The sequence below is a fragment of the Cloeon dipterum genome, chromosome 2, assembly GCF_949628265.1.
Source record: "Cloeon dipterum chromosome 2, ieCloDipt1.1, whole genome shotgun sequence".
NCBI classification, from domain to species: Eukaryota; Metazoa; Arthropoda; class Insecta; order Ephemeroptera; family Baetidae; genus Cloeon; species Cloeon dipterum.
The window spans coordinates 35,301,566-35,328,967 of record NC_088787.1 but is presented as its reverse complement, the minus strand read 5'-3'; the positions used below and the strand labels follow the sequence as shown (position 1 = coordinate 35,328,967).

Here is a 27,402-nt window from a genome sequence, read left to right as displayed (position 1 = left end):
TTTACGCTTTCGGTCGAAACGCTTATGGAGATTTAGGATTGGGGAACACAGCAGGCAACCACTCCTTGCTTCCACAGAGGGTTGGCGGACTGTTCAATGGAAAAATTGTGACCTCGGTTGCATGCCAAGCGCTCTCATCTTTAGCACTTCTTCAATCAGGAGAGGTATGTATATTTCCGTAAATTATCGCAATGAAAATACTTTCTTTTAATCATGAAAAATTTTCAGCTATAAATCTGCATTGTATTAATTTATTTTGTCTTCATTGTTCAAGGTTTGCTATTGGGGTGCTGTATCTTCACGCAAGGAGTATAGTCCCTGCAAGGTGGACGGCCTGGAAGGAGTCGTGATTTCCCAAATCGTTTGTGGACGCGATTTCACTCTCGCTTTATCTAACGACGGAAAAATTTACTGTTGGGGAGAAATCTGGAATGGCTATTTGGGAAATGCGACTACCGAGTTTGTCGAGAGTCCAACCATGATTTCTACAGAGATGGGAAGAAGGTGAGACTCACAGCTGGGAAATTATATTGTTTCAGAGCATTTCATGAATTAATCTTTTCTCACAAAGGGTTAAATGCATTGCTGCCACCCATTATAAGATCCACCCGTGCGCTGCAATCAATACAAAGAACCAGGTTTACATTTGGGGCAATTGCAATGGTAAAAATTTAATTGAAAGAAATTCTTTAATTTTACCACAAACTATAAAAATTAATTGTAGGCAACATTTTCACCAACCCAATCCTCTCTTCATTCTCATCGTTGGACGATGTTTACGCTGCTGCCTCTCCTCCAGTGACCTACCAACAATTCCAATTGAAAATTACGTAGGACGAGAGCAAGAGGAAATGCCTGATAATCAAGAATTTTCAAAAAGTATTTGACAATCCTGTGAGTTTTCTGATCGTCAATTAAATATTCTCTTAAATTTTTTTACTTTATTCAGGAAACTGCTGATTTTGCATTCATTGTCGAGGGGAAAAAATCCACGTGCATAAGACTATATGTTGACAGTCGGCAGCGACGTGTTCAAGAATTTGTTCCTTGGCAATTGGATGGACAGTCGCAAAAAGTATTTTTAGGGCTCCTCTAATTTCATCCTGTTTCTTACTTTTTTATTTTCTCAGGGAGAAGATCGTCAAGGATCACAGCTACAACGCCTTCTACGCGTTCCTCAAGTTCTTCTATCTTCTACACTGACCAAGTTGATTTGACGCCTGAACTTGCTCTCGGTATCAAATTATTAATTTATTCGGAGACTATAATTTTCGATGTAAGATGTAATTCATTCTGCAGACGTTTACGCCGTGGCCCACTTCTATCAGGTGACTGATCTGATGTACGAGTGTGAAAAGATTCTCAAATCTGGTGTGACAGTGCAAAACACTGCTGCTGTTTACGAAAAGGCGATTTTGTTCGGAGCTAAGGTTAGATTAAATTTCCAAAATTATTCCCATTTTAATAATAATTTATATTGAAACTATAGGATCTGTGTGAGTTCTGCTATAAATTTTGCAAGGAGCATTTGGTTGACGCCATGGACATTTTTGAGACAGAAGACCGCAAGAGAGTAGTCGTCTTGGAAGTTTTCCGCTGGGCGGCAAATGGCGGAAAGAAAAACTGATGAATTTGTTTTTCGTTGATTAATTGCGCTCATGCAATTTTTTTCTTGAAAATAAAAATTGAATTTTTGTTTCTTGTATGAAATCGTTGAGTTGTTTTTACCTGTAGCCTTCCAAATTTGCTAATTGTTAATTGTGCTTGTGTATTTTTTGTAAATATATAAAAGTGAATCCTGCACACGTCACAAAAAATATAGCTATTTATGCGTATTTATTTTAAGCTTTTTATATTACGAGAGGTCCAAAATTTAATAGATCTTGATGGCTTTAACTCAATATAATACATAGAGGATTATGTAATGGTTGCTGTCCCAGCCCACTGCGGACTTTGACCAACTATGTTTCGTAATTTTATTCCGACATAATTACTTGTTTACCCAATTATCTGTCAACATTTCGTTTTAATTGCGAAAAGGTTCACATTTTATTAGACCTTTAAATTCAATAAAGAAATATATACATGCTTAAATTATTTAATTTTCTTTTTTTCCTAATAATCTTAACCCCTACGAGAAAAAACACGAGTTGACACGAGTTTTTGGTGACCCCCTCAAATATTTTTTTTGTTATTTTTCCCGGGTTATTTGAGGCCCCCTTTATCAATATTGACTGAAAATTTTGATTTATTTCGTGATTTTGAAATTTCTGGATCACGTGATATTCACGTGATAAACACGTGTTTCCGGTTACGAGTTAAAAATTAAAATGCTTGCTAATTGCTTCAATTGCATTTCAACTATGTTATTTTGCAGTTTTGTTCCTTAATTTAATGATTTTAAGGGTAAATAATTAATTTTAGCTACTCGTGTATTTTAACTTGAGTTGAACTCGTGTTTAACCCGGGTGTTTAAACACGTGTCACAGATCACGTGATTAACACGTGTTTAACTTGAGTTATAATACACGAGTTGCTAAATTTAATATTTACGTATAATTTATAAAAATTTGCCCATTTTATTTCAAGAATGGGCACAAGTTTTCAAAATTCTTCGAAAATACGTGGTCAATTAAACTCGTGTCGGAGATCACGTGTTTAATACGTGTCTATCCCGAGTTACGTTTTATGAGTAGATCGGATTAAAAATTTACTCTCTAAATAATTTAAAATAAAAACTACACGAGAGTTAGAAATGACACTATGGTATATAAAATATTTTATATATAATCGTATTTTTTTCAATTCTGCCATTGCTAATTTAATGAGTGTTAAAATTAATAGAAAAATTCATCAGAGGGATAATATATCACTTTCGTGGAATTTTGAATTTAAAAAATAAAAAATTTTAAAATTTAATTAATTTTAGCTCATGTTAAATATTTGTTATTTATTTTTCTCATCATATTCCGACACATGTCCATCAATCGGGTGGGATAGGCGGGGTAGGGGTTGGTTTATATATACTTGAAATAATTATTAAATTATGATATAAAATATTTTTTGCGTAATTTTCCATCACGCATGTAAATTGTTTGGTTTGGACAAAGAGCGTGAATCAAGAGTCAACAACACAAAATCGGAAATAGTTAGGATATTAGTCTTTGAATAAATTAAATAAATATTGACATAGTGCATGTCTGCTATAGATCTGGGTTGGGGATTGGGAAAAGAGTGCTCCAAATTATGGGAAAAATTAAAGTGTTCTGCTTTAACATTATATTGAATAATTTTAAAAATCTTAAAATAAAAAATAACATGTGTAATTAACGAGAAAAATCACTCGTGGGGTGTATTTCACCTTTGACGATGATATTTTTGTATCACATTGATAATTTGTAAGAGCTGTAGATTTTTAAACTAATTTAAGCAAGTTCAATATAATTAAAACCAGGCTTCATCCTCGTTGTCAAGAAAGAAATTCGTCGTATTTATTCCTCGACCAGACAACGAGGATGAAGCCTATGGTTTTAATATTATTGAACATGAAAACAACCTCTATTGGGCGCATTTTTCAAATTTTAATTTAAGCAAATTTGCAAGTTCTCTGAAATTCGTGGGGCGCGCAAACAAATATGCAGAATAGTGAATATAAATATATAAATAAAAAATATAAAAATATTGAGCCCGGCCCTCGCGGCTTTCGCGCTACTTTAAAAAGGTTTACAATTTCACATTTCTTGATTCTTGGGGATAAATAAACCGATTTTTATTTTTAACACACTCATAATGTGGAAAAAAGAAAATAAATTTTGAATTTATCAAGATTTACGAGCAATTTTAACAATAAATTTAAAACTTACGGTTATTAATTGTGTAAAGCATGGATAAATAGGTTAAATTTCTATTTTAAATATTTAATTATTAACCGGTCTTAAAAGAAATAATTTTATAATTATAATCGCAGCTGGTTACGATTGGCTCTACTGGTTGCTGCCCCGCCCACAACGAGCAACCGGTTAAACAGCAGCTGGATGAAAATATTTTGTTCTTCGTCGCACTATCCTGCCGCAATTCGTATCGAAAATGGACTTAGACATTTGTAAATCCATTTTGTATTGTAAATTCTTTCAATTTATTCAGAAAATAAGCCGTTTTCATTTAAATTTCTGCGAAATTCTTTCATTCGAGTTTTGGGGAATTACCCGTTTCGCAGTGCGCAGACGCACTCATTCGTCATCGGTTAGGGCACAAGCCGGCAACTGGCAAGCCAGCTGCAGCAGCATGCAACGATTGCAACGGTCAGTGATGCAGTTTTGTTAACCAGAGGAAATAGGATAATTTTCTGCCCTTCGTGACCAGCTGAAGGCCTCTGAAGTGCACAATACCATCGCGACCATTGCCCACCGATGCCATCCGAGTGTGAATGGCCTGCGTTTGCGTCACGCTGGCCAAACGAAATCGTAAGAATTCTCGTCTCGCCCAAGCAAGGTATGTACATTCATTATATTTATGCATTATATTATGTAATTTATGCAATAAATTTGTGAATTTTTCATCCTTTCGCAGGATATTATTGTGGTCTTATACAAACATACATTCTTGTACGTATGTATCTACATTTTAAATGTATGTAGTTACACTAGTTACCGCCTACATATGTACATGGATGTATTTATGCATAAGACCACAATACATACATACATATTCAGTTATTCAGTTTAATTATATGCAGTGAGTTTCTGGCTTAGTTTTATCAATTTTTGAATTTGAATATGCATGTAATTATTGATGTAAAGTAAGCGAAAAGCTTGAGTTCGCCATAACGTCAACCGTGCTTCATAATTCAAGTTTGCAAAATAATTCTGTATTTTTCAGATTGAGAAATCGTGACATCCCAAATTATATGGAGACGGCCCCGACTTAAAGCCCACTGAGTCCGCTGTTGAGGAACGGTCAAGAATCAAAATTGTTCTGGTGGGTATGTAATATTTATAAATTTTGATACCAAGTGTTTTCACTTGTTTACATACACACGGTGCATCTACATTATATTTTTTCTGTACACTTAAAGAGGATTAATGATGCAAAATCCTGGATAATCCTCGTTGCCAATACATGAACTCTTCCCTTAAAATTAAGTTGAAGCCAAAATTGAGTTAATTAGCACTGTAAATATTTGAGAAAATTGGCTGAAATGTTAGCATGCTTTTTAAATGGCGAGGACTGCCTATCCTTACTTGAAATCTGAAATTTCGCAACAAAGAATTCCCCTAAAAAGTTTCATACGCTGTTGGAAAGATCTCGACGAGAGGAAATCTGCCAAAAAATGCGGTCAAACGCTGGAAATTTTCTAAAAACCTTGGGAAAATCGGAATATTTTCTAGGAAGGTCTTTTTTATTATGTATTATAATAAAATTAATTGACTGATTTTGCATCCAATTATTAAAAAAAAATAATTGTCGCCTTGTATCAATCATCTTTAAACACTTTTCGCGTTTTCGCATTGTTTATATTCTGTACAAACATTGTATGTGTACGATTTCATTTTAATGCGTTTCAGTGAAAACATTTTAAAGATGCAATTTGTTTAAAACTATTATTAACTCATTTAAAACCTATTTTTAAAGCCAACTAAAAATTATCTCAATACAATCGATTTCCTTAGTCCTCCCATACTGTTTTAAATTTGTTTAATTCCTAATTACAGAATTGAAGCAAGTCTGGGATGAAATACTTTATTTTTATTCATTTCAAAAATTTATCATTATATATTTGAAGATTTAAAAACTGAAAATGCATAAAGCAAATTGAACCTTAAAAATAGAATGCGTTTTAATTCAAATACTCAAAAACAAACAAAATGCGAAAATATTGAAACTATTAATAAGGCCTGGAATAAATACAATGTTATATTATACGCGAAAAAATTATGCTATGCAACTGTTCTACAAACCAAAATATCAAATAATCGTTTATATTCATTTTTTGACCTTTTTAGAGATGGCGAGTACGCGCCAGGTCGAAGAAGAAGGAGAAAGAGAAGGAGAAGTAAAAGCAGCTGAAAGAGAACAGCCTGTGAAGGATCACCTGATGCAGAGGGAGAAGAGGAGGCATGTGAGGAAAATGTTAATTGTGGTTTTATATATATTATTTTGATACATTTCCTAATTTGTTCAACAACACTTGAGCTTGGTCGCTTTATTTTTTATTTTATTTGGAAACCAGCAAGCATATTAATTAGAAAAAAATTATCTGATTTATAGTGCTTTTATCTATTGTTTTGTTGAAACTGAACGATCGTAATGTAATGCAGCTTAATCTTTTACACACTTCATCTGTCATAAACCACACTCTGAGGAAAAATTCTTACGGTGAGAATCAAAATGCGGCTCTCAAATTGAGAACGCAATTTTGAGTCTCACCGTGAGTAGCAGAGAGGTGGTCTGGCGCTTTTGGATCTCACTTATATATCTCACAGTGAAGCCAAAAAGCGGTCTGCCTTCTCGTACTCACGGTTAGAACTCGCTCGCTTCGGTATCGACTGAGCGTTTCGATCTCCCTGTGAGATCCAAAAGCGTTTGGTCGCCTCTGCTATTCACGGTGAGATTTGTTCTCTCAAATTGAGGGCGAAACTTTAAGTCTCACCGTGAATAACAGAAGCGAGACTGAACGCTTTTTTAAATTTCACAATGAGATCGAAATTCTCGCTCTCAGTCGATACCGGAGCGAGCGAGCATTTGGGTTGTACCCTTGAGTACGAGAAGGCTGGCCGCTTTTTGACCTCATTGTGAGATAGAAGCGAGGATCTGTGAGATCCAAAAGCGCTAGACCACCTCTCTGCTACTCACGGTCAGACTCAAAATTGCGTTCTCAATTTGAGAGCCGCATTTTGCTTCTCACCGTAAGGATTTTCCCTCCGAGTGTAGTCTATGACAGAATCTGTTATGCTCTTTTTGTATGCGGAAACTGACGAATTAGTGTTTATGTGAAATGATTGATGTACCATATTTTGGAAACCAAGGAATTAAAATCTTTATCTAGTGTAGCAAATAAATATACGTTTGTTTAAATTATATTTCCTTATTTGCACTCAAATTGAATTAAAAATACCTATATATAAGCGCTAATCGCAATTTAATATGACACGTGTTTTACACGTGTCAACACGTGAACTTGTGCGAAAAACACGTGTTTGGCACGAACTTAGTGACGTGTCAGACAGGTGACAAACACGTGTTTGTAACTTGTGTACACGCACCCAAAATCACAGGTTTGACACGAGTCAGACACGTGTTTTTTCTTGTAGGGGACCTTTATTTGTCAACTTAAGAGATAAACAGCACTAAAACTGGACTGTTTTTTGGAAAAAAAAATTTGCCCCCCGCTAAACGTTAAGCGCAATCTTCACAAATGATTTTGAGGTACCGCCCCATAGCATTAATTACAATTATTTATCTCTTTAGGAATGTGCAAGATTGCGGGAAGATTTGGCTCCACTCCAGGCAGTGCAGTGTTAGACCAGATTTTAATTGTATGGTTTCGGCAACTGGAACAGAGGAACCGGGATCCTGGCGAATGAGTTTAAAGGGTTGACGTCGCTGTGTCTTCACATAATGAAACTGATGCCGTTTTTGTTGCGTTTCCCCGATTACAAAACTGTATATTAATGTTCTCTAATTCTAATTAATAAAAGGGTCCTCAAAAAAATTTTTGTAATTTCAAAAGTATGTAGCTGCTCAATGCAGCGCGATATTAACTTTTTGCATTATTCCGCCAGCTCTGTTCGCATTTTCTTAATTTATATTTAATCTCATTTTTTGTCATTTATTTAACCAGATGAAAATATTACAATTAGAATGTGTATTCTGCGTTAAATGATAATTTTTGCAGAAAAAGCGGTACAGTTATTCTAAACCACTCTTGAATCAATTTGTGACTAATTTTTGTGATTCTATAATATAGTTTGATTTAGGTTTAAATTTCAATAGTAAAAGAGACAAGTACAAATTGGCAATTATAAAAAAGAAATACCAAGGGTTTCATGAAATTTTTATCATTCACTCGAAAATTGACGGGCAGAAACTTCTCAGCATAACATTATGAATACATGCATAGCACAATCAATTAACATATATGGTGCCAGTTTTCATCATCGTGATCGGCTCGTACTTCATTGCCTCCGTTTTCTTCAACGTGTACGCCATGGCAGTGGACACTCTCTTCCTCTGCTTCCGTGAGTCTCAATTTGTAAATAATTAGGATATCTATTTGATTGTTTAATTCGCAGTTGAGGATAATGAGCGAAACGACGGATCTGCCGAGAAGCCATACTTCATGCCGGCAAAAAGCTCTCGAGAATTCTTAGCAAGAAAAACAAACTTGAGTAGGAGGACCAAATATCTATAGCGTGCCAATGTTTTTGTATTTTTCTATGGTTCATTTGTCTTGCAGCCGAGTTCCTCTTTTATACAGATTTTAAAGTAAATTATTTTCCCCACTAATATTGAAAACACGACTCAATGTTCTATGTACTGATATGTATTTAAAAAAAACTCAAATTTAAATACACCTACAAATAAGATTTCTATTTTGTAGACGTAGATAATGGATAATCATCAAAGAGGGTGTGATCTCAGTTTTGTAACTTGATTGTGTATTTATCAAAAGGCCAACTACCCAGCCGTATTCAATTAAAATCAAAATCATTTAAACCAACATTTTCATTTGTTTCATTTGCAACATTTATTAGCTCCAATTATATCTGTACAAACTAGCATCGTTAGACGCGGCTCAAGGCCAAGTGGGGGTGGCAGGAGGCACCGGGGAGCCATACAGGGCGCTCTTGTCCCTGTACAGCGTGAGCCGCTCCGTCTCCATCCGCTCGATCTTCATGCCGATAAAGTAGCCAATAAAGGGCACACCCATCCAGGCCAGTCGAGGCACCACGCTCAAAACCATGTTGGTTAGTTGATATTAATTAAAGAGTAGTCGGCGGCTAGTTCGAGTTTGCGCTGCTTGTAACGACTGGTGCGCCGCAGGTCAGCTACAATTGCCCAGGTAACGATGGCGGGGAAGATCACCGACAGCCAGCAGCGCCTTGGTTGCAAGAGGCCCATCAACCTGAAAAAAGATTTAAAATCTCAAATTTTGATTTTATTTTTTAAACTGATGTTTTAACTTATCCAGTAATTCAAGCATAATTTATGAAATAAAAAGCTCTCATCCCATTTACAAAATTTTGGTTGATGCGAATTTGCAATTTTAATGTTTCTTTGTTCTGCAAAATATCCTTGAATAATCCCTGGAAGCGCAAGATACTGGTAAATATTTTAAGGTAAACTCTTCAGGTGGTTAAAATGCTACCCTATAGCTATCAAAAGCCATGAAGGACAAACATCGACAATTCTTTCTTATTCCGCGACGAAAATCATAAAAATTACAAAGACAAATTAATTTGAGATTTACGTAATTTTGGCGGATTTTATGTTGCATTCATAAATGAAAATTCAAAATAAGAAGCCTCGAGCTACATAAATACTAATAAAACAAAGGAAAAGGAAAAGCTGGAAAAGGAAGGAAAATTGTCAGAAATATTTACAGTGTGAACAAGCAGAAAATGAAGATTAAGTTTTAACAAATAGAATAGATACGAGAAACATTCGTGTTTTGAAATTTAACTTGTTTAACGTACGAAAGAAACCATTAAAAAACTTATGCAGGTCACTATAACTTACCAAAAGCGGTTATTTCGGCGAAATTAATGCCGAAATTCAGGAAACTCTGCAAATTGTTGTTTGCAGCTTTAACGAAGGACGAACGGCTGTGTGCAAGACGGTGATAGTTTCAGTTTCCCTCACCAGACAGCGTTGTATACCTCTTCACCTCCCCCATTAAATTTACATACGCGTGAGGTTCCGATAGTGCTGCCACCAGATATGTACAAAAAGATATTTAAATCGACTAGAACTACCGGAAGTCAACACAGATGGAAGCACAGGGAGCGCGAATGTTAACACGCCCCTCGTCCCTCGATTGTATTGTTTGTTATTTGTTTATGCGTTGTGCGGGCACAAGAAAATATCCTGTTCTGAGTTTTGATCAAAATCTTGGATCATCCTTGCTCCGGCATGTCTAAAGTGCTGCGAAAGTGGGCCAATTTTGGTTATCAGGAGCGAGAGATTCGTACTGCACTCGTTTTCGGTAAGAAAACCTAATATTTCCATCGTAATTCTCGTTTTTATTTTGCATCTTTGTTTGGATTTCTGATTTCCACTTGTCTTGTTCTCACAGCCGATTTGGGGCATTGATTTTTTTAATATTTTCTACTTATAATATTCCTAATTTTCAGGCTCACACGGAGAAAATGTAATTATTGTCCTTGAAAATGATGATGTGCTTGCCTTTGGAAAAAACCGAAAAGAGTGTCTTGGAGTTGGCGTCGAAGGTGAAGTGAACGAGCTCAAGCGCATCGAGAATTTGTGTGGTCAAAGAATTGAAGGTAGAATATAATATATAACTCTTGATTTTCCTGGTATGCTAAACTAAATGATGCAGGGTTTGAATGTGGTGTTATTGCATTTGAAGGCGAAGGAGATTTCTGCATTTTCGCCATTTCGGCAGCTGGTACCGTTTTCTCGTGGGGAGATAATCTATTTGGACAGCTCGGATTAGGAACAGATGATGATGATGTCACCTTTACTGTTCCCAAGAAAATTTCTGGTTCTCTAGAGCACAAAAAGGTTGTCCAAGTTTCTTGTGGCGGTAATCATACACTAGTTTTGACGTCCGAGGGAGAGGTGAGAAAAATTCCTTTTTGTAAAATGAATTAATTTTATTGTATTTTTGTTAATTCTAAGGTATACGCTTTCGGTGAAAACCCTCGAGGTCAGTTAGGTTTTGAGACCTCAGGAGAAAACGAACCGTTTCCACGAAAGGTTGGAGGACTGCTGGATGGGGCAATCGTAACCTCGGTCGCATGTCAATATGACACTTCTGCAGCGCTCCTACATTCAGGAGAGGTATTTATTTTATTTTTTCCACAAATGCGAGGTCATTTTCAAATAAAGACTAAGAATAAATAGGATTATATCTGAATAATATATATTTCTAGTTGCCTTTCAATTATTAGCTGCATACTTTTGCATTAAAATGATCATGTTATTCAACTAAATTACTCCAGAAGTATATATAATATTATGTATAAACTCTCTTTTTATTAATTTGTTCAAGATTTGTGCTTTGGGTTTGAACCGAAATGACTTGTCGAGCTCATCTTCAACTTCAGACAAGGAATGGACTCCCCGAAAGTTGCTTGGCCTGGAAGAAGTCGTCATTTCCCAAATCGTTTGTGGACCTTATTTCACTCTCGCTTTATCTGACGACGGCAAAATTTACTCATGGGGAGAAAATGATAAAGGCCAATTAGGAAATGGGACTACCAGCGAGGAGTGCGTCATGACACCAACCATTATTTCTACAAAGATGGGAAGGTGAGAAACACAGCTGAGATATTGGTTATAGCGCTAGTAAAATTAACTAATCATAATCTTCCCACAGGGTGAGAAAAATTGCTGCCACTCATTACGAGAGCCACCTGTGCGCTGCAATCACTGAAAATCACCAGGTGTACATTTGGGGCAATTGCAACAACGGTATAAATTGAGTATAATGAAGCTCTTTATTAACATATAAATATTATATTTTAGGCCTAATTTATAACAAACCAATTCTCACTTCATTCTCATCTTTGGACGAAGTTTTTGCTGATGCCTTTCCTCCAGTTACCTACCAACGTTTTCAATTGAAAATTGCCAAAGATTGCAAGAGGAAAGGCTCGGTAAATGAACGTCTAAGGAAAGCGTTTGACCATCCTGTAAGATTTCTCTTTAGAAATGTCGATTTATACATATTTTTTTCTAATTTCAGGAAACTGCCGATGTTGCATTCATTGTCGAGGGGAAGAAAATCCACGTGCACAAGGCTGTGTTGACGTTCGGCAGCGACGTGTTCAAGAAAAAGTTCCTGGGTGATTGGAAGGATAGTTGCCAAAAGTATTTAGTGAAGTGTAAATTCAACACTACTTTAATTGCTTTGAATATTTTTCAGGGAGCAGATCGTCGAGGATCACAGCTATGATGCTTTCTACGTGTTCCTCAAATTCTTGTACACCGATGAAGTTGATGATATCACGCTTGAACATGCTCTTGGTACTACAACATTAATTTGGAGCTCAATTTTCTATACAATTGTTCAGATGTTTACGCCATAGCTGACTTCTATCAGGTGACTGATCTGATGGACGAGTGCGAAAATATTATCAAATCTGGCCTGACTGTGCAAAACGCTGCTGCTGTGTACGAGAAGGCAAATTTGTTTGGAGCTGAGGTCAGTTAAATGTTTCACCTTAATTTTTAATTATAATTAATTTTTCGATGTAGAACCTGTGTGAGTTCTGCCTCAAGTTTTGCGAGGTGCGCTGGTTTGAGGTCTTGGACAATTTTGAAACTGATGACAGCAGGAGCGAAGTCATTTTGGATGTTTTCCGTCGGGCAGCGAACCAAAAGAAATACTAATGATTGAAGCGTTTTTCAATGATTGATGTTTTGCGCCCCTGCAAGAATTCTTCGTGTTCAGTGGTGTTCGTCCTTAATTTTCAAGTTCAATATCATTAATTTCTGCGAAATATATTTGTCATATTTCCTATTTTTAATAATTCTCACCCAGGAAATAATTGGCAACGATTTTTTTTACTTTACGCACCATACAGATAGGGTCTATAAAGTTAAATCGATCTTGCTTCTACAGAAATTAAAAATCGTTCATTCGAAGAAGATGATATGCAATTTCATCGCTTCATATGCAGACTCAAATTGTTAGCGACACCTTCCTGCAGTAAGTCACCAGAGCAGAATTTAACATCATCCTTTCCAAGCGCAAGGGCTGTTTTTTGTATTGGCGAACCACTCTAACTTGTAGGTGAACTGAAAAAATATTAAATAAATTATATTAAATGCCTGTAATTTAGATTTATTCAATTTCGAATTCTCGAGAAAATCATTTTGATTATAACCTTGAAAAGGTTAATTTTATATGATGAAAGGTACATATTTTTACTGTTACAAGTTTAAAATCAAATTAATGCTTCCTTTTGCTTCATTTAAAAACATGAGAATTTTCAGTTTGAATAAATAAAAGCCGCGAATTAATTCCTTGCTGTCTCCTGATTAATTTTGACAACTTTGTGATCACGTGTCCACCACGTCGGGTCCAGCGCCACCACCTGCTCGTCCACCCCAGAATCTAGTCACTTTTCCTGGCCTTCAAGATGGTCTGCTTGAGCACCTCCTTGCGGGCGATGTGCTTCCTGATTCCGAATCTATTCTTGGCGCCGACGCTGCTTTTCCGATCGGCTTTCACATCCATTCTCTTGCACCTTTCTGCCGGCCTGCTTGCCCTTTTTCAGGGTTTGCATGACGATCCGCAAGTCCTTGGGCAGGATGCCGGCGTTCCAGTTGCTCATCATGAAGCTGAATGGCGCCGAGTCAAGGCCTCCGGCGCCCAGCTGGCCGCCCACTTCTAACTTCGGCGTCTCGGCCACTTTCCGAACGGGCCACGCCTATAAAAAAAATGTTATTTTCACATGAGAATTGTTCTAATGAGTAATAAAAGCGCCTGCTGAATTGGCAAGGAGGTGCAAACCTACTGTGCGACTTTAGCCACTACTAAAATGATTTTATTGTAAATTTATTAGAAACCTAAAAAATTAAAAAACATGAGAAGAATTGTAAGAAGAATGTTGTAATTTCACAATATTTATATATTAATTCAAAACTACCCTTTTAGTCTCTTAACTGATTGATTATTAATTTTTTTAATTTCTCGCGTGAAATTTGAAAAAGATAAAGTTTGCACGGCCGGTTAAATAATGCTCAAGATGCGCCTTCTGTCACTTCAAAGACACGCGGAGAGCTAATTTATGTTTAAAAATATGTGGTCCTGCGCGTCGTCGGCGGGCTCGGCTAACAGGGCGCCCGCATAGGTCCACGTCCTCGGAGGATAGTGACGCCGCTCCCTGCCCTCCTCTGAAAAAAGGAAAAAGAACAAAAATAAGCATTGGCAGCAATCTCGATAGCAGTGTTCTCCGAATGTCTCACAATCAGAAGTGAGTAGTGACATTAACCATATTACTAAAAAAAATATATACAAGCCACCCGTGCCATTTTAATCAATTTCAAGCTTTAACCGAAACAAAGCACCCTGAATTAAATACCCTGAAATTTCTTTCAAATTTCTAGCAGTGATTTTAAGGTCAAGTGAAGATAGAAAAGAAAAATCGGTACTGACCTTTGTTTGGTAGATGCGTTTGCAGGCGTGGCACTGGACTGGACCCTCATCCAAGCAGCCGGCACCACGAAAGGACGCTTATTCAGGTTTCAACATCGACGTCGCCCAGCGAGCAGAGGGGTAACCGCGGTCACTTTTCGGTCACCTGACAAAAGTTGAGCAAAGTGTGGTTTTGTGTTTCAGGCATGATCCTGATTCATGTTTCATTGGAATTTTTTTGAAATTTGGCTTGGATCATGCAAATTTTGAGTGCCCAGTCTTGGGCACCCGATGGGCACCTTTTGGTTACCCAGAGCGGGCAGGGGGTCACTGGCGGTCACGTAACAAAATTAAAATTAAGGGTGGTTTTGCATTTCAGGCATGACCTTCAATCATTTTTCTCTGGATTTTTTTGAAATTTGGCTTGGTTCATGTCAAAATGCCAGTGCCCGGTCTTGGGCACCGAACGGGCACCTTTCGGATAGCCGGAGCGGGCAGGGTGGTAACCGTGGTCCCTTGCGGTCACCTAAAAAAATTAAACTAATGGCGGTTTTGCAATTCAGGCATGATTCTGAATCATGTTTTATTGGAATTTTTTGAAATTTGGCTTGGATTTTCCAGTGCCCAGTCTTGGGCACCCAAAGGGCACTTTTCGGGCAACTCGTATGGGATAACTGCGGTGTGACCGGTTCATGAACTGTTTGGGTTAATTTTTGGGCACAGAAAAAATTATATTTTATTAGTGAAAATTCGCATTTTTTATGCATTTTAAAAAGATTGCTAAAAAGGGTCAACTTTTGGTTACCCAATGGTTAACCCATGCGTGGGCACAATTTTCCTTTACTCGTTTTTACCCACATATTTTGTCTGATTTTTGTTATTAAAGGTTTTAAAACTTATTTATAGTAAAAGTGCACAAAAATAAATAAAAAACTTTGATAACCAAGAGTGGCTACCCAACGGTTAACCAATGGGCAACCTCAGAACCAACGTAAATTCTTGAGATCGTGTTTCATAAAAAATTAATTATTATAAATTTGTTTGGTTAAAACACCAATTAGCATTTTAAACTCGATAAATTAAATCGCTTTGAGCACTTCTTACTTTTACTCAGCATTATCGCGCGCGTTTCTTTGTTACACTCGTAGGCCGCGCGTGTGGCGCCACTGTCGGCAGCAGCACCAGCTGCTGCCGGCTGCCTCTGGCTCAGTCGCTCAGCGATTGAAAACAAGCATGACGGCTGAGACGCGCTGATTGCATCATCATATTTAGTCAAGAATTTCGCCGTGTTTTCGGTTGCTATTCGACAAATCGACAACATAAACGGATTCTTGGATGGATTGTGGATGTTCCTGATGTTCCAAAAGGTAAGGGTATCATTGAATTTACATAGATTGGGGGCTACAAAAATACGCGCGCGGACACTGACATCAATATATTCATTTTAAATTGCTTTTAATCAATCCTGTGTGTCAGCAGGCTTGCACCGCGTCCCAGCCTGATCAGGATTTTGATGTCCTCTGGTTGGGAATAGCTGCCTTTACGCGATATGGACATCCGAATCAAGAGGGCCTGGACAACTAAACAAAACTTCTCCCGGTAAATTCAGGTATGAAGTTGAATGCATGGCGATATTAATGAGTAGAAAATTAATACATTGTATTTTATTTTGCAGGGTAGTCTGCAGTTGTGTCCATTTTCTGCTGTAATGGAATTGATGCGACCATGGACTATGCTCCTGCTGAGATGAAAAGCAACGTTCGTGTTTTGACAGAAAGTGCTGAACGACATGAGTAGGGAATCTAAGTGGTAATCTTTTGTATGTTTAATGGCAAGTTTCATGTTTGACTCTTGAAAATTAATTTTAACAAGGCTTCATTTTTCTGGTCAAATACTTTAGTTCTCATTACTGATATTTTGTAACAACTTCATTAAATTCCTATAATTAGTTTTGTGATTTAGTTTTGTTTGCGGCATATTTTTTGATTAAGTTGGCTTCCTCTTTATGAAGATAAGTATTTGCTAGACAGTATATTGTGGCAACAAAAATTTTGAGTTTATTACTCGAATAACCATCATAGGCTTAAAATTAACAATTGCAAAAGCCTTTAATGTTTGAATTTAAAAAAACAGTAGATATGCCGCCGTATACTTTTGAATTTAATTCCCTTCGTCACTTTTTTTCATTAAATACTGCTGCAGTGCCTTCTGGACTAAAAATAATTCATTTTAATGTGCTGTAATCCAAAATCAGTTCAACCATTCACCCTAGAAACATCAGCAAATTGAAAACAAATATAATTACTCTTCGACGATGATTGGCTTTACTGTTTTTTGGTTTCCAGCACATCAATTAGAATTATATTGGTTAAGGGTTGAATGTTGAATGCACAGCAGGACCATGTCCTCTATCTCATTGGAATCTTATTAAATCAAAAGTAGCAGCTGATGTTGCCAATTAATGACAGCCAAAGGGGTATTCCAAACTGCTGGTGAACTCGTAAAATTTTTATAATCATCCAACATTATTTGTTTTATTGCTGCATCACCTCAAAAATAATGTTTTATTATAGTTTTAAGTATAAAATCTTATTAATTTGTAAGTGTGCAGTTCTTCAAAGTCTATTGTACGCGATTTTACTGTGTTGAAAAATTGTTTACATTTATTAATTTATTTTTTTAATTGTAATTGCTTATTCTGTTATTGAAAGGTGGAATGTAACTTAACTGCATTAGGTATGACCTTCGAATTTTCACTGCCAAACCTAGTTTTTAATTGTGAACGACTTTTAATTCGCAGGTCAAAGGTCATGGTCACATTTATTTTTTGAAAATTCAATATTTAAGTATGATAGCCTTCAGATTTTTTTGGGTTCATGGCAGAAATGTAGCCCGTGAAAATCTGCACAAGCACACCAAATTTAAGAGGCACAAAAATAGCGTTTTTTGTAATTTGAAAATTCAAGTTCAAATTCGGCTCGATGCCACTTGATCGTGCATGGCCTTCGGTCAGCGAGTTGCCTATCATTCGGCGATGATGTTTTAATCCATTCCATTTTATTAGGCACGTCAAGAGGACCAAGGATAGACATAGTTAGATCATAATCAACCTTCAGGGTCTGAACCTGACGAGACCCTGAGATAATAATTTAGAAAATGTCCAATTTCATCAATCATAGTGTCTTTTTATAGGTTTTCGCTGCTTTACAGCTCAATAATACTGCCGAATGACAATCCTGAAACCGGTTCTTGAAATATTTGTGAAAGCCATTAATCCTGACGTGATGTTTAAAAGTGTTAAAATTTGAAATCAGCAGTTTTGACTTTATATTTGATCTGTAGACCGGTGATAACCTACGGAAAGACACCAAGTTTGATGAAATTTGATATTTTAAAAAAAATTATCTCAGGGTCACGTCAGGTAAAGACCCTGAAGGTCGGTATCGACCTCAGTATGTCTACCCTGGGCCCTCTTGATGTGTCTAACCAAATGGAATGGGTAAAAATATTCTCGACGAATGATGGGCGAACTCGCCGACTAAAGGCCGTGCTCGATCGAGCGGCATCGAGCCGGATTTTAATTTTCAAATTCAAATTACAGCAAAACTACTGTTGCACCTTTGAAACTTGGTAGGCTTGTGCAGAATTTCAAGGGCTACAATTCAGCCCTGAACCCCAAAAAGATCTAAGGGTGTTATCATCCCTTGATTTTTAATTTTTGAGTAAAGGTCGCAAAAGGTGACCTTGACCTTTGCCCTGCGAATTTTTTGTAGGTTGATAAGTTGTCCATGGTGGAAAACTAGGATAGACAATGAAAATTTCAAGGTGATAACTTAACCCAGTAAAGAGTTACAGTCCACCCTTCATTCACATTATTTTATTTTCGGGGATTTTTAAAAATCAAAAATCTTCAAATTTGATGTATAAAATGTATTATTTAATTGTACGTTAATTGTTGTATGAATATCATCCAATAAAAGTGCTGCCCATCTAGCCGCCCACTGAAGGTAACCGCAGGCGGGCACCAAATGGTTACCTTTTGGCTACCTCTTACCTAGGGCTGTCATTTTGCGCTACAAATTTATCTTTTTTAACGAACAGAGTCAATCGACCTGCCACCTGACAGCCCTAGATAAAAGGTAGCCAAAAGGTAACCATTGGCTGCCCACTGGTGGTAACCTCAGCCGGGCACCCGATGGTTAGCTTTTGGTCAACGAATATTCTCGGCCTCTCATTTATTACGCTCCCTGAATTAAGCTATACTTTTTATGTACAAATTAAGAGATTCTAAGAACGGTTATTTAAAGGGTGCCCAATTGGTGCCCGAATTCTGGGCATGACCACTCGCGGGTGCCCGAAGGGTTGGACATGCGGTATAACCAATGGGTGCCCATCTGGGTGCCCACGGGGGGTAGCCGGGTGACCGAACGCGGGCACCCAATGGGCACCTTTTGGTTGACTTTTTTCTCGGTGGGCGTGAACGCAGTCCCGCAAGCCCGGGGCAAAACTGGGCATCATCTCGCTCAACTTGGACGTGTCTCACATGACGGGCCTGTGATGCAATGCACTGCAAGTCAGGGGTGAGAAAATTTCACTGCGCTGCAGTGAAGTGAGCGAATCTCACCCCGCCGCATGTCACTGCAGTGTGGTGCGGAAACTCCCCCACCCAATGAATAGTGACATATGCGGTGAGGTGAAATTTTCTCAATGCAGCGCAGTGACATTTTCTCACCCCTGACTTGCAGTGTGAAAATTAGGAAACAGCAGAGTTTACGCCCGCCTGCGCCAAGAACGCAGGGGGGCGTTCAACTTGTTTGCAATAGTGCGTTCGCCGGGACGGGAATGTCTCAGGACTCCCGGAATCTCCCGGGAATTCCCGGCGCCAGGAGCCAAATTTTTAGAAGGGAACCACGGTCGGGACGGGAGCGGGAAAGTTTTGCCGGGAGCGGGAATTCCCGGTAACCTAGTCAAAATTCATATTTCATAACTAGCTTATAATTTTCATTGAATGATTAAAAAAATTGTTAGGAATGTTTTGTATATTAGATATTTTTCACGGTTTGATAACTTTATTAACTGTCCTAATTTCAATTTGCGGAGTTCAAGCGTTCAAGCTGTAATATTTCTTTTCTGTCATCCAATATTACTAAAAATGTTACAGAATTTTCTTTCATTGACGTGTGATGATTCTCGCAACTTAAAAGAGTCGAAAGAGTCAAAGAGTAGTTCTTGATAAATATAAAATGCATTTTTTTAGGTTTTGTTTGAGTAATCTCTGCATTTTTACAAAAATTGAATTTTATTTGTAACGTAGTATTTAACGTGGCCCAGTAAAAATTGCCTCAGTAAATTTTTAAATCATTCCAAAGTATAATTTTCAACTTCTACACAGAAAAATAAAAGAGCATAGTAAGTTTGTATTTGTAAATATGCGAGCTAAGATTTAAGTTATCAACGCACATGGTGTCTACTTTCGATTTTTAAATTTTTGGCGGGAAATCGGGAGCGGGAAAATTCGGGAAATAAGATTCGGGAGCGGGAATTCCCGGCAAAAATATTTGGTAAGGGCACCTGGAAATTCCGGTAACAGGAAACATTTTTTCGGGAGCGGGACTCCCAGGGAGAAATATTTGCTCCCGAAGAACGCACTAGTTTGCAATCTGAAAACTCCCATCCCACCGCTGAGGGAGCCCACTTTGGAGTTGCAGGGAAAATTCCTAAAATTTTAGTCTAGCAACAAACTCTACTGAGAATTTAATAAAACGGGAAATTTGAAAGAAAAAAGAGCAGAGTTTACGCGTGCAACTCTGCCAAGAGTTTAGATAAAAAAATGAAATTTAAAAGATTTAACAGCAGAGTTTTCACCCGCCTATATCTCTCAATTCATGACGTGATGGCGCGAGGTACGTGTGATCTAATTTGTAGATAAACTAAAATAGGTCAAAGATCAAAATATTTTTAATAATTCAAACATTATTGTCTTGAACTCTTTGATTATATTGTAACCTTAGAAAAAGTTGATTTCACGCTAAAACGAGACAACATTTTTATTTTTAATTTTGTTATTTAATAAATAAACATTAAAATGGATATAATTTGAAAGCTTTTAATCTACATTAAATATATTTTATTTTCATTCATTCGGATTTTGTTATTGCAATTCAAATAATACCGCGGCTGGAGGTCGGCTCAAGTTTCAGATCTCTTTCTTTTTGTCGTAAATGCAGCCTTTAAAGCTGATACTAGTGCTGCCACGGAGAGGCAGATGTTGGAGACATCAAAACAGCTGAAGCTGAAGCCGCAAGAATCGCGTTTGCGTCTGAATTTTTGCCATAATCGAAATCTTGGATCATCTGGATCATCCTTGCTGGTTCGTGATGTCTAAGCTGCTGCGCAAGTGCGCCAATTTTGGCTATCAGGAGCGAGAGATCTGCATTGCTTTCGTATTCGGTAACAAAATCGAGCGTTTATACCTTTTATAGTGTATGTAATTCACGACATAATATCATTTTTCACCTCTGCTCTTATTTGTTAGGATTCATTTTGTACAGTTGTGTGGAAGCAAAATTAATTTAAACAGTATGTTTATTAGATTTTTCTCATTTTCAGGCACACAGGAAGAAAATATAATTATTGTCCTAGAAAATGATGAGGTGCTCGCCTTTGGAAAAAACCAAAAAGGGTGTCTTGGAGCTGGCGTTGAAGGTGAAGTGGATGAGTTCAAGCGCATTGAGAATTTGTGTGGGCGAAACATTGAAGGTGTGAAATACATAATATCAATAATATCTGTTGAAATTTAATTATGCAAAACTATATGCATGGGTATAGGTTTTGAATACGGTGGTTTCATCGGTGCTGGCGGTGAATTGAAGTTCAGCATTTTTGCCATCTCTAGATCTGGTGGCGTATTCTCTTGGGGAGAAAATTGCGACGGACAGCTTGGATTAGGAACAAAAGAATACACCAAAGTGCCCACCAAAATTTCAGGTTCTCTAGAGCACAAAAAGGTTGTTCAAGTGGCTTGTGGCGGTTTACATACGCTAGCATTGACGTCAGAGGGAGAGGTATAAAATTAAATTTCTAATATTTTGTAAATGACCCATATATTTTTCACTTTCCGTAAATCAGGTATACGCATTTGGTTGGAATTGGTATGGCCAATTAGGTTTGGGCACCAAAGACAACCAATCGCTTCCACAGAGGGTTGGCGGACTGCTGCATGGGACAATTGTAACCTCAGTTGCATGCCAAAAAGTATCTTCTTTTGCGCTCTTACAATCAGGAAAGGTATTTAGTGTTGTAATACCCATATTGTAGCGCAATTGCAAGGTCAATGAAATTACTTCTATATAATCATCATAAAGAAATTATTTTAATACCAAAGTGTTAAGTGGCATAATTACATTACCAAATTCAAATGTAATTTAACCTTCATTTCATTTTTGCTGTTTTTTTGCATCTATTTTCAAATGGCTAGCAATTCAAATTTACTCTAGGAAATAACAAAAATTTTCTTTATTCAAGATTTGCGCTTGGGGCAACCTAAAAGGCAAGCTAGGCTCATCTTCTACCTCAGACAAGGAATATAGTCCCTGCAAGTTGATCGGCTTGGAAAGAGTCGTAATTACCCAAATAGTTTGTGGAGGCGAAGTCACTCTCGCTTTATCTGACGACGGGGTAATTTACTCATGGGGAATCTATGAGGGCCAGCCGTTGGCAAATTGGACTTCTGACTATGTCGAGAAAAAATTTATCAAAGTTTCTACAGATATTGGAAGGTGAGATGAAATGCTGGCATTTTTTTTTTAACTAAAATGAACTAATCTTGTCACACAGGGTTAAAGAAATTGCTGCCACTCATTACGGGAGCCATCCTTGCGCTGCAATCACTGAAAAAAAACAGGTTTTCATTTGGGGCAATTGCAAAGGTACATACAAATTAAATTCATCGAAATGCTTTTACTTCCACGTACCACTTAAAATTAATTAAAATTAATAGGTAAATTTGTTGAAAAACCAATCCTCACTTCCTTCTCGTCATTGGACGAAGTTTTCGCTGACGCCGCTCCTCCAGTCACTATCCAAGAATTTCAATTGAAAAAACGGCAATGCTCAATAATCAAGCGTCTTCAAGAAGCGTTTGACAAACCTGTGAGATTTCTATTTACTCTGTTAGTTAGATAATTTCTTAAATCTCTTTTCTCGTTATAGGAAACAGCTGACTTTGTATTCATTGTCGAGGAGACGGAAATCCACGTGCACAAGATTATTTTGATCTTGGGCAGCAATGTGTTCAAGAATTTGTTCCTTGGCGATTGGAAGGACAGTTGCCTAAGGTATATGAAGGGGAACAAGTGTAATTTTATCATGTTTTATTCTCTGAAATTCTTTTAGAGAGCAAATCGTCGAGAATTACAGTTACGACGCTTTCTACTCATTCCTCAAGTACTTCTACACTGGTGAAGTTGATTTCACACCTGAACATGCTCTTGGTACAATGTAATTAGTAAATATATATATTCAGAGACTAATTTTCTATATAATTCGTTTTGCAGATGTTTATGCCGTGGCCCACTTCTATCTGGTGTCTGATCTTTTGAACGAGTGCGAAAAGATTATCAAATCAGGTCTTACAATGCAAAACGTTGCTGCTGTTTACGAGAAAGCAATCCTGTTTGGAGCCAAGGTGATAAATATTTAAAAGTGACTCAATTTTATTAATGTTAAATTTTTTGGATATATGTATTAGGACCTGTGTGAGTGTTGCTTTCAATTTTGCAAGAAGAATTGGTTTGGTGTCATGCACAGTTTTGAGTCTGATGAGTGCAAGAGAGAAGTCTTCTTGGAAGTTTACCGCTGGGCGGCAAATGGAAAGAAAAACTGATGGAATAGTTTTTGTCATTGATTTGATTGCGTTCATGCTATGTCTTGCTGGTTTAAAATACAAAATTTGTTTTTGATGTGAATTCTTAAGAGTTGTTCTATTGCAATAATTCCTCGTCATCACTGAGCCACTCATCTATAACGTTAAATTTCAATAACTGAATCCATCAGTCACTCAAAATTTAGCTGTTTAAAAATTAATAGACCTTTTAATGGTTAAAACATAAAATAGGATAATTATCTTTCGAAGAGGTCATAATAGAGCATTGATGATGTCCTTCTGACTGCGGAAGTGGCCGGACCTCTGTTAACTTTGGGAATATAATCGACAGTAACTGTCAAGTTCTTTTAACTCAATAATCTTTGCCAGCAGATTGTTTTAATTGCGTAAAAATGTTCACTTTGGTGGACCCTTGAATTCAAGGTAGCAATATTTTACATGCTTCAAGAATTTATTTTGTATTTTCCCTAATCTTAGCAGCCAATTTTTGTTAATTTAATTCGCTAATTTAGATATTATTAAGAGCACTATTATAGCAACTAGAGGGATAATGTTACTGGAGATAGACTCTCCGTGGAAAAAGAAAAAATTATTCGGATGATTTGGTTTAAAAAAGTCGAAGAAATGCAGTTTTTTTTCAAATGTGGTGCACAAATATTTTAGTATATAATTTTATTATTGGTATTTTGTTTTCATACTTTTTCATTCACTCGCAATCAGATGATAATATAATAAATATGTGACTGTGATTGTTGATTTCGATTTTTTCTGCCAAATCATACATTATAATAATAACGATCGAGGAAGAAGAGGAAGTGGAAAAATTCCTATATACACCTGCTAGCGACTCAGCCATCCTCAGAAATCGCGCAGTCGAAGTGTAAAATGGGATTCATTTTTTGCTTTGTACGATTGCAAAATTAGTAAACACCGCGCGTTTGGAGAACAGAATCGGCTCACTCTAATTCTTCAAGTAATCAACGCGCTGCCAGCTGCCAGTATGCTATGCTGCTATGTAGTGCTGCCACGCCTCCTGCCTCGGCGGTGAGTCAAGGAGATAATTTATATCAGCTGGACTCCGGAACTGGAAGCCCTGGAGGCAGTATTTTTTTAGTCGCCTTTGCATCTGCATTGAGCGTTACGTGCGTCACAGATTTTATTGTCTTGATCAAAATTGTGGATCCTTATATAATATTGTTAGTTCGCCATGTCGAAATTGCAATGGAAGTGGGCCAACTTTGGTTATCAGACGCAAGAGATTCGAACTTCAATCGTTTTCGGTAAATGAATCGAATATTACTGATCGTAAATTAACTCATGGATTTATTTTGAATCTTTCTTTGGATTTCTTACATTTGGGAAGCAAAGTTATATAATAGGGAAAGAAGAATGGAAGATTTACACACGTTTGTCTGAATAAATGTATATGTATTGTATTTTCCTCTCATTTCCAGGCGCATACGGAGAAAACGTAATTATTGTCCTCAAAAATGACGAGGTGCTGGCCTTAGGGAGAAATCAAAAAGGGTGTCTTGGAACTGGCGTCCAAGGTGAAGTGAAAGAGCTCAAGCGCATTGAAAACTTGTGTGGGCAACGAATTGAAGGTAAAAATTATGCATAAAAAATATCTGTGTTGATTTTAACCATGCAAAACTCTGATAATTATGGTACTCAGGAATTGAATGTGGTGTCTGTGCTGCCGATCTTGGCTCATTCTGCATGTTTGCTATTAGTGGATCTGGTTCCGTATTTTCTTGGGGAGAAAATGACGATGGACAGCTTGGATTAGGAAACTCTGAAGAAACTGTCTCCATGCCCACTAAAATTTCAGGTTTTCTAAGGCGGAAAAGGGTTGTCCAAGTGGCCTGTGGCGGGTAACATACCCTAGCTTTAACATCGGAGGGAGAGGTGAAATTTAAATACTTATAGTGCAACTGATCAATTTTATTAAATTTCCATGCATGAATCGCAGGTGTACGGTTTCGGTTGGAATTGTCGTGGTCAATTAGGTTTGGGAATCACAGCAAACTTCCAATGTCTTAATCCCCAAAAGGTTGGCGGACTTCTGGATGGGAAAATTGTAGCCTCGGTTGCATGCCAAAATTTTTCTTCTTCAGCGCTCCTACATTCAGGAGAGGTATATTTTATATAAATCCCTATAGACTCTCTACATTGTAAACCATGACAATAATTGCGATGTAATTTAATTATAATCTGCCTATTTAATTATCAAGAAATTCCTTTAATTACCATTTAAGGCCTAATTTTGAAATGAAATTTCGCTTTGCTATTATTTTTTTTTAAATTTATTAGCAATTTAAATTCATATGAAACGTTTCGTATTTATTATATAATCGCTCTTAATTTTTCTAGATTTTCTCTTGGGGTGACAACCGATATGGCAGGTTGAGCGCATCTTCAACTCCAGAGGAGGTACACAGTCCCTGCAAGGTGGTCGGCCTGGAAAAAGTCGTGATTTCCAAAATCGCTTGCGGAGACTGTTTCATTCTCGCTTTATCCGAGGACGGGGAAGTGTTCTCATGGGGAAGTAATGATCGACGCCAGTTGAGAACCACCAATGGGATCATGAGACCAGCCATTATTTCTACAGAGGTGGAAAAGTAAGACACAACAAAAAATAATGCTGGGATATTATATTTATCTCATCTTTTCACACAGGGTTAGAGACATTGCTGTCACTAGTTACGAAAGAGACTTGTGCGCGTGCGCTGCAATCACTGAAGAGAACAAGGTTTACATCTGGGCCAGATGTGGTGGTATAAATTAATAATATTCTTACTTTGCACTCTCTCTAATTAAAATTCATTTTAGGCCAAAATGTTTGGGAACCAATCCTCACTCTCTGCTCGTCTTTGGACGAATTGTTCACTGGTAATGCCTCTCCTCCAGCGATCACCTACCAACATCTTCAATTGCAAATTACAAATCTTGAGAGCAAGACGAAATGCCCGATAATCAAGCGTTTGCAAGAATCATTTGACAAACCTGTGAGATTTCGGTTCACTCTGTTAGAAAATTATCTCAATCGTTTTTCAGGAAACTGCTGACTTCGCATTCATTGTTGAGGGGAAGAAAATCCATGTGCATAAGAATCTCTTGATATTCGGCAGCGACGTGTTCAAGAATTTGTTCCTTGGAGATTGGAAGGACAGTTGCCAAAAGTATTAAGGACTCTGTAATTTTAGTGTGTTACGCTTTGAATATCTTTCAGGGAGATGGTCGTCGAGGATCACAGTTACGACGCTTTCTACGCGTTCCTCAAGTATTTCTACACGGATGAAGTTGATTTCACGCCTGAACTTGCTCTTGGTAAAATCTTAATGTCGCATTTATTTGGAAAACAATTTGCAATTCTTAATATTTTGCAGAGGTTTTCGCCGTAGCCCACTTCTATCGGGTGATGGATCTGATGGAAGAGTGTGAAAAGATTCTGAAAACAGGTCTGACAGTGCAAAATGCAGCTGCTGTCTTCGAGAAGGCAATTTTGTTTGGAGCTAAGGTCAGTTAATTGTTAAGTTATTTTCAAACTTGATATAATTTATAATTTTTTTTCTGCTTGTAGGACCTGTGCAAGTTCTGCTTTGAATTTTGCCAAAGGCATTTGGCTTATGTCGTGAACAATTTCGTGTCTGATGACTGCAAGAGAGAGGTCTTCTTGGAAGTTTTTCGTCAGGCGGCTATTCAAAAGAATAAAAAATAATGGAACATCTTTTTCATTATTGATTGCTTTATGTTTTCCAAACATAACAATGCTTTTATGTGTTCGTGTTGCAAATTCCATGTTCAATAAAATTTGTGTATATAAATTTTTTGTTGATTTTTCATGTTGTATGAAAATTTGCAATGTAGTCATGTAAATATTTAGCTAATAGTGTGGTTTCCATTGATTTTTGGAGAAATTTTAGTTTTTCACTTCTTAAAAAAATGCTAATTTCATTTGCGATTTATTTTAAAATTTTCCAGAAAACTAATTGTAAGAAGAATACTTTGTTCAATATTACAATGCAGAAGAAAATGCACCTGATTCTCACCGCCTTGGCGTGAGTTATACTCATCACCAGTAAATAAATCATTAAGAAAATAATTTTTACCACTTGACAAAACCTGACACAGTATAAAATGGAATGCCTTGAGTTGTATGTAATATACGAAAACAGCTTTTTATATCTCA

At 37.1% G+C, this 27,402-nt stretch overlaps 3 protein-coding genes and 4 long non-coding RNA genes across 7 annotated transcripts; all 7 read left to right on the top strand.

Annotated features, from left to right (window-relative positions):
- The first annotated feature begins 952 nt into the window (after positions 1 to 952).
- On the top strand, positions 953 to 1,691 carry LOC135935503 (uncharacterized). The gene is made up of 4 exons (XR_010574224.1): positions 953 to 1,075; positions 1,131 to 1,235; positions 1,282 to 1,430; positions 1,490 to 1,691. It is a non-coding gene; the product is annotated as an uncharacterized LOC135935503 (long non-coding RNA).
- Positions 1,692 to 4,275: 2,584 nt separating this feature from the next.
- On the top strand, positions 4,276 to 7,034 carry LOC135936328 (uncharacterized). The gene is made up of 3 exons (XR_010574316.1): positions 4,276 to 4,491; positions 4,879 to 4,977; positions 6,003 to 7,034. It is a non-coding gene; the product is annotated as an uncharacterized LOC135936328 (long non-coding RNA).
- Positions 7,035 to 8,134: 1,100 nt separating this feature from the next.
- LOC135935644 (uncharacterized) lies at positions 8,135 to 8,715 on the top strand. The gene is made up of 2 exons (XR_010574241.1): positions 8,135 to 8,237; positions 8,292 to 8,715. It is a non-coding gene; the product is annotated as an uncharacterized LOC135935644 (long non-coding RNA).
- Positions 8,716 to 10,036: 1,321 nt separating this feature from the next.
- On the top strand, positions 10,037 to 12,981 carry LOC135936837 (RCC1 and BTB domain-containing protein 1-like). The gene is made up of 11 exons (XM_065479810.1): positions 10,037 to 10,204; positions 10,353 to 10,502; positions 10,559 to 10,800; positions 10,861 to 11,022; positions 11,234 to 11,493; positions 11,561 to 11,655; positions 11,710 to 11,876; positions 11,930 to 12,054; positions 12,110 to 12,210; positions 12,258 to 12,388; positions 12,442 to 12,981. Exons 1-11 carry the CDS (start codon positions 10,132 to 10,134, stop codon positions 12,574 to 12,576), a joined length of 1,641 nt encoding a protein of 546 aa, XP_065335882.1. The 5' UTR covers positions 10,037 to 10,131; the 3' UTR covers positions 12,577 to 12,981.
- Positions 12,982 to 14,459: 1,478 nt separating this feature from the next.
- LOC135936840 (uncharacterized) lies at positions 14,460 to 18,544 on the top strand. Its single transcript, XR_010574399.1, has 3 exons — positions 14,460 to 15,693; positions 15,806 to 15,935; positions 16,002 to 18,544. It is a non-coding gene; the product is annotated as an uncharacterized LOC135936840 (long non-coding RNA).
- A 2,159-nt stretch (positions 18,545 to 20,703) lies between these two features.
- LOC135937582 (RCC1 and BTB domain-containing protein 1-like) lies at positions 20,704 to 23,246 on the top strand. Its single transcript, XM_065480740.1, has 11 exons — positions 20,704 to 20,776; positions 20,936 to 21,085; positions 21,155 to 21,390; positions 21,455 to 21,613; positions 21,851 to 22,104; positions 22,163 to 22,254; positions 22,326 to 22,477; positions 22,538 to 22,662; positions 22,721 to 22,818; positions 22,882 to 23,012; positions 23,076 to 23,246. Exons 1-11 carry the CDS (start codon positions 20,704 to 20,706, stop codon positions 23,208 to 23,210), a joined length of 1,605 nt encoding a protein of 534 aa, XP_065336812.1. The 3' UTR covers positions 23,211 to 23,246.
- A 1,120-nt stretch (positions 23,247 to 24,366) lies between these two features.
- On the top strand, positions 24,367 to 27,018 carry LOC135936838 (RCC1 and BTB domain-containing protein 1-like). The gene is made up of 11 exons (XM_065479811.1): positions 24,367 to 24,490; positions 24,665 to 24,814; positions 24,886 to 25,118; positions 25,183 to 25,347; positions 25,584 to 25,831; positions 25,890 to 25,987; positions 26,043 to 26,218; positions 26,268 to 26,392; positions 26,443 to 26,540; positions 26,600 to 26,730; positions 26,794 to 27,018. Exons 5-11 carry the CDS (start codon positions 25,797 to 25,799, stop codon positions 26,929 to 26,931), a joined length of 801 nt encoding a protein of 266 aa, XP_065335883.1. The 5' UTR covers positions 24,367 to 24,490; positions 24,665 to 24,814; positions 24,886 to 25,118; positions 25,183 to 25,347; positions 25,584 to 25,796; the 3' UTR covers positions 26,932 to 27,018.
- The last annotated feature ends 384 nt before the right edge of the window (positions 27,019 to 27,402 follow it).

What these genes read in the sequence shown, in the direction of transcription:
- LOC135936837 (XM_065479810.1), top strand. Translation starts at nt 10,132, where the DNA reads ATGTCTAAAGTGCTGCGAAAGTGGGCCAATTTTGGTTATCAGGAGCGA. An exon ending in TTTTGACGTCCGAGGGAGAG is followed by an intron (nt 10,801 to 10,860) that starts GTGAGAAAAATT and finishes GTTAATTCTAAG; the next exon opens with GTATACGCTTTCGGTGAAAA. An exon ending in CACGCTTGAACATGCTCTTG is followed by an intron (nt 12,211 to 12,257) that starts GTACTACAACAT and finishes ACAATTGTTCAG; the next exon opens with ATGTTTACGCCATAGCTGAC.
- LOC135937582 (XM_065480740.1), top strand. Translation starts at nt 20,704, where the DNA reads ATGTCTAAGCTGCTGCGCAAGTGCGCCAATTTTGGCTATCAGGAGCGA. An exon ending in GTGTGGGCGAAACATTGAAG is followed by an intron (nt 21,086 to 21,154) that starts GTGTGAAATACA and finishes GCATGGGTATAG; the next exon opens with GTTTTGAATACGGTGGTTTC. An exon ending in AAGAAGCGTTTGACAAACCT is followed by an intron (nt 22,478 to 22,537) that starts GTGAGATTTCTA and finishes TTCTCGTTATAG; the next exon opens with GAAACAGCTGACTTTGTATT.
- LOC135936838 (XM_065479811.1), top strand. Translation starts at nt 25,797, where the DNA reads ATGAGACCAGCCATTATTTCTACAGAGGTGGAAAA. An exon ending in ATTTCTACAGAGGTGGAAAA is followed by an intron (nt 25,832 to 25,889) that starts GTAAGACACAAC and finishes CTTTTCACACAG; the next exon opens with GGTTAGAGACATTGCTGTCA. An exon ending in CAATTTTGTTTGGAGCTAAG is followed by an intron (nt 26,731 to 26,793) that starts GTCAGTTAATTG and finishes TTCTGCTTGTAG; the next exon opens with GACCTGTGCAAGTTCTGCTT.